We start from the raw sequence: 6,000 nt of genomic DNA, 5'->3' as shown, positions 1-6,000 counted from the left end.
TGCAATATTGCATGCCTGTGTAGCCAAGCCCACATAAAGAAATCTTCCGAGATATAGACCTTTTCTCTGTTAAATAATATTCGTCCACGTACACCACTAGAAACGAAAGCAACACAATTCAACATAGCAAAAACCCAAAATAAATAAAGAATTGTTTGTGATCTTACCAGCAAATCTTCGCGCGCCAAGCAGACGACAAGCTCTAAGTTCCTCGCTGGTGACGTCACTCTGAAGAGAGCGTAAAAGTAGAGGTTCAGGACATAGCTTAAGAGTCGGAAGGAGTCAAGTGACCTTGACAAATCGAAGATATCGCAGTGCAAAGTGTTTCCTTATTTTGGCAACAGATGGGGTTGTTGCTGAAATGCCGTCAAAGCAAATGGCACCCCTCCTTTTCCTTCGTTTTCCCCTGCATGTGGTCAAAGTTGGACAGCGCAGGAGGGGGGTGGTTACGGATGTAAATGGGACAGAGGAGTGAAATTCCTTTCTTTTGGCTAAAAGAGAAACAGAACTGAAGAAAAAATAAATACAGAGATATTGTAAGAGGGACCAACATGATATCAGCCGTCAGCCACTCAAATATCTACAACGGTCACAAACATACCATAGAGAACTAAAGTACTTGTCGCCTGTCTCTTTCTCAAAGGATTCTACCTATGGTAAATAACGCGGGAATAGTGCAGGAAGAGTCTGATATAAAATAAAGAACCATGCAAATATTAAAAAAAAACAAAAAAAAAACGGGAGAGTCGATATTCTAATTTATTTTGGGCCTTCGTGGTTAAAAAAAAAAAAAAACTTGGAATTGAAAGGCAGGAAATCCAGACAAAGATCTGAAATGTATTGGCAATGTGACTCTTTTTTAGTGGAATCCATTTCTTTATTTTCTTTTCAAAATATGATCACCAGATTTACCCTCTGTCTCGCCTTCACATTCGAATGGTCCTGGGATCGATACCAGTAGCTGACCATCCTGAATTTTTCCTATTCAACAGGAAAGGAGCGCAATGTTACATTTAGCCTTGGGTACCGGCTTAGAAGGACAGGAGGGAGCATATGCTCTGCTTGGTATTGGGTTTATTTGGGGAAATAGACCACTTCAATAACAATAGAATTAAAAGATGTGTCACCTTCTTCAGGAAGGTACACTCATGTCCAAAATTATTGTCGCATGTCCATAAATATGTTGTTGTAGGAATATAATTTGATAACGAATTCACCCGGTATTTCTTATAATGTTAGTATGTGTACAATCGGCAGAGACACGTATGCAAGTTTCATGTCAAAAGAGGAGTAAATAAGAACAATAAAACGAAAATAAAACTTTCGTGTCCATTTAGCAACATTATGATTTACTCATTCTAATTTTCGTATTTATAAATATTTTCCTATGAAATTTACCATATATACATTTCCCGATTATACACATAGTATCAGTATTAAAAGTACCCAGCAAAATTATTACATTATATTACATGAAGACAGTTATAGATATGCGACAATCATTTTGGAGATGAGTGTACAAGGACGTAACAGGTGTTTGTTTCAAATATTGAATAAGTGTTCGTATACATTGAACTTATTTCCTGACGTCATAGAACTAAGAACTGTCACAGAGCGACGTAAGTCCGGCGACAATACAATATTTCATTTTTACTTTCATACTTTGCAATATATCTATTTATTTTAAAAGCAAATTTTAATATTTTTATTTTCAACTATTTTATCCTAAAATAAATACTAGCCTTTAACCAGCCCTTATTTCCCTGGTTGCATATCACTTTAGCATTTGGAAAATGTGTCCAACGAATAAAAAAAATGATAAAACACCTTTTAAAGACATTCTTTTGTTAATCAATTCGCACTAAAAAGTTAAAAATAATCTTATTTATGCAAGCCTAAATAAAAAGAATGGGGCGCGTCATTTTAAGAATTTATAAAGTAACTGTATGTAAGCCTATATTAGAGCGCATCCCATTTTTTTTTTTTTTTTTTTAAGTCATGCATAACCAAAATTGTTTTCTACTTTTAAGTGCGACTTGATTAATGAAAGAATGTCTTTAAAATGTTTATTAGTATGTTTTTCTATTATTATTGTTAATGTTTGCATCCTTGGCATAGGATGTTTATTTTGGTAAGGTAACGTATGGTGCGTTTCTATACACCTAGGGTATATAAAAATTTAGTTTCCTATGCGATACATTAAACAGCACTTTAAAAAAAAAAAAAAAACTACCGAATATAGAGTATTTCTCCGCTAATAAGAGGGAGACAGATTGAGGATACCAAACACCCCTACCATTGATTGAGAAATATTTCGGTGTCGACACTGATGAACAACATTTACATTTGAATTTGAATGTTTTATGGGCTTTAGGCAATTGATTCAGACCGGGATACATGGGGGACAGAATGTTGGAAGCAAGTAGTCCAGTCCCTAGTTTGAATGCCTGGAATGAGTAAGGACTCTTCCCTCCTTGGTAAAACCTGCCGGAATCTGAAGCAATATCAAAGAAACACTGCTTCGAAAAGAGAGGGAGCAAACATGTATAAATAGATAGTCAGAGTCGGATTTAGGTTTCGTGGGGCCCCAAGGTGTTTAAGGTAATGGGGTCCTTTATGTGTCCAGATGAACATAGGCACCCTACATACAGAAATGAACAAACTAGAGATAATTTAGGAAGCAGACTAGCAGAAGGAGCCCCATTAATTACATGAACGTAGGCTACACAGCAGGAAGCATTGTTGCTACGTATATATACATTTTATTTTATTTTTTAATTTTCTTATATTTTAGAAATGTATACCGGTATCCAGTTTTTCTTTAGATTTTTGGTCCCCAAGAGAGCAGGGCCCTAAGCTATAGCTTGTTTAGCTTATGCGTAAATCCGGCACTGTAAACAGTATACACATATAGGCGCGGATCCAAAGGTGGCTATAGAGGCTATAGCCCCCCCCCTTGACGTTCAGGTATACACTGGATAAAATGGGCTTCAATCCTGTTTACTCTGGATAAAGAGACAAACTATGGTTTAGCTCCTCCCTTGATCATATCCTGGATCCGCCACTATATATATATATATATATATATATATATATATATATATATATATATATATATATATATATATATATATATATATATATATAATGTTTGTGTTTAGTATGTTGTACGATGGAAGCTGATGAAAGAGCTTTATATTATTCTTGATTTTTTGACAGGTAAACAAAGAATATTTCGGGGATTAATCTACTCGATTATTATAATAAGATTATAATAATGTATTTTATTTTTTCTCTTGTATGTTTATTCTCAGTCCTGCAGGAAGTTTTCATTTTTTTCTTGGAATAGATAAACGAAGACTTTGGTTCGGCTTCTCCTTCACAAATCTCTGTCGAAAGGTTGACTTTATCGCTACCAACACAAATTACTTCTTCTCAAGAAACCATCTACAAATACACTGTACTGCTGAAACAGAAACCATCAACTAAAGAGGTCATAAATTTTGCCATTCCTCGTGTTTGAAGTTCCCATTCTTCACAATGATTTCCTTTCTCCCGCCCCTGTTAAGAAGTTCAAAGTAGGTTTTCAAAAGGACTGGCTCCCGCTGAGAAGGAAAGTGGGATGAGGAATGACTATAGTGCCATCTAGCAGTTAGACGGCCAAGTACGTGAACACGCAAAAATCTGATTTCTGATTTCTGTAGATTCAATAATGAAGGATATAATTTCTCGTCGATTGTGTAATGAATGTCTTTGGAAACAGCGAAAAAATAGTACAGTAGCGCACAAATACAAAGATAGTACTCCATTCTCAAAAAAGTCCGAAGTTTTTAGCTCTTTTCCTTACTGTAAAAAAACAGAAGACTTTTCCTCTAATTTTGATCATTTTCTTATGGGAATTTGGATTATAATTATCTGTATTTATAAGAAGAAAATATTACGCACAGCGTTCAAATTGCACCTTTAAAATGAGATGCATCATATTGAGTGAGCTATTGAGACATTTTTGCGAAAGAACGAAATGAAACCATGATTTGCCTAAAAAATGGTTGAGATCCCATGTTAAATTGAACACCAATCTTCCGGCCGCTGTGGCGCACTCCTTCTCCCTCTTAAGAGCACCCCCTGGATAATTTTACTCCGAAATAGGAACTTCAGTTTGTGAGATCCAGAAGGAATTGAATGTTGAAGTTGAGAGACGTCAAAGGAAAGAAAATTATGTTCAGTGAGATCTCGGGAAATGGGGAACTAAATGCTAAGTAAGAAATTGAAAAAAAAAAAAAAAAAAAAAAAAAGGATTACCTCGATTATGTGTAATCATGAAAATTGATTATAGGTTGACTTCGATGCGAAATGCTGTTTCGAAGTTCCGGTTCCTTCTTGACGTCAATATACTGTATTATAATGCTAATATCAACGACTTACAAAACAATTGCAGAAGCCTGCGCAAGACATACAATAGTAATACTGATGCGTAACACTTACATGAAGAGATTTTGGGCTCTCAATTTGTGTTGTAAAAATTTCAATGTCTGAAGACCTTCTCTAGCTTATCGTCCAAGGATGAGGGTATGTACAATACTCTGCGGAACGCTACCAAAGTAATCATTTCTGTTTTCATTACTAGATATGAAAGATATTTCAGCAAATTAGAACAAACTATTTCGTAATTATAAAAGCATTGATGGGAGCTTGAATCTTGGTGTATTAAATATTGAGAGGAAAAAGGTTAAGAAAATAAGACTTTGAGGACATTAGAGAAGTTTGCAGCAGTTGAAATGCGGAAAGTAACAGCATAATTTATCTATAGAAATAATATGCTAACCATACTTAAAAATAAGAGGGAGTTTCTTAAATTATTTTAAACTTTTGGATCTTGTAAATAATCGCGGTAAACTGAAGAAAATATTTACAATAATAAAACTTTGTTTTATCTCCAAAGTCAAGTTACAATCATATTTAACGCGGAAGTAAAAATAGAATTTAGAATTGAAATAAAGAATCGAAACAAGGAAATTAATATGAATGTTGAGGTGGGAAATTGAATTAAGAGGAGTAATTTTAATTAGAGTAATCAGTCTCAAAACTATTTCTGCCTCATGCAGGGTCGTTTTGTTGTATGATTAGCGTCATAGGAAAGGCCTGACTACTGCAGATCCAAATCTTATAAAGCATTTATACTGAAAAGAGATTCCAAACTCTAATGAACAAACATGGTAACTTTGAGAAATGAACGGAGCGAAAATCTGCGAATTTACAAAAATTTCCAATTTCGTTTCCCCTCTGAGAGCTTTATTCGGAAAAAGAAGAAAAGGATAAAATTATAGATTTTATTCTACCTTTTCTTCTTTGCTGAAATCACAGATTATCACCGGGTCAGTTCTTTTAGTGAAGAAAGGGGAAGTGTTTATGTTAAAAATTAGTGTTTATTTCTGAACAGAAATATGTCATTATTTAAAAAACCAAAGAAAAATATTAGGAGAAGAGCAATAGGAGGTGTTGAGGATGAAGAAGATGGTGCAGATACAACAGAAAGAAAGACTAATAATGTGGATGAAGACGACGAAGATATAGCTCAAATTCAATGTAATATAGCAAAGTTAAAGGAAAAAAAGAAAGATAAGCGAAAACATGCTCCACTAAGCTTTGAGGAAGAACTAAATGAAGGTAATTATATGTAAATTCATATGAACATTCATTCAAGTACATTATTTTTAAAATAGCTACCACTTGCATATACCTATATTGATATTACCCACTTCCCCCTCTTCGCTTGTTTTGAAAGAAAAGGAAACAGTTATTTTCTCTTAAACATGGAATACTTGAAAACAGTAATGGCAAGGTTCTAGAACAAAGGTCCCCCATCCCATTTAGTTGTAATTAAGACAGAAAACAACGTGCCCTGCGGGGATCTAACCCGCCTTCACTCGCTCACGCTCGCTCGGCACTATTGTCTGAATTAAATGTCAAACTTTGGTGCAGAAAGGAACCAACCTAGCT

The 6,000-nt window shown here is 34.7% G+C and overlaps 1 protein-coding gene across 1 annotated transcript in view; it reads left to right on the top strand.

Moving 5' to 3' along the window:
* The first annotated feature begins 5,345 nt into the window (after positions 1-5,345).
* Positions 5,346-6,000, top strand: part of LOC145664871 (PAX3- and PAX7-binding protein 1) — a 77,966-nt gene continuing 77,311 nt past the window's right edge. Inside the window, exon 1 of the mRNA XM_081731918.1 lies at positions 5,346-5,667. Within this exon, the coding sequence (XP_081588044.1) occupies positions 5,445-5,667 (223 nt within the window). The 5' untranslated portion in view covers positions 5,346-5,444. The remainder of the gene's footprint in view (positions 5,668-6,000) is intronic.

This window comes from Thermobia domestica, chromosome 1, assembly GCF_964235325.1.
Source record: "Thermobia domestica chromosome 1, izTheDome1.hap1.1, whole genome shotgun sequence".
Classification (NCBI taxonomy): Eukaryota; Metazoa; Arthropoda; class Insecta; order Zygentoma; family Lepismatidae; genus Thermobia; species Thermobia domestica.
This window is presented reverse-complemented; position numbering and strand designations above follow the sequence as displayed.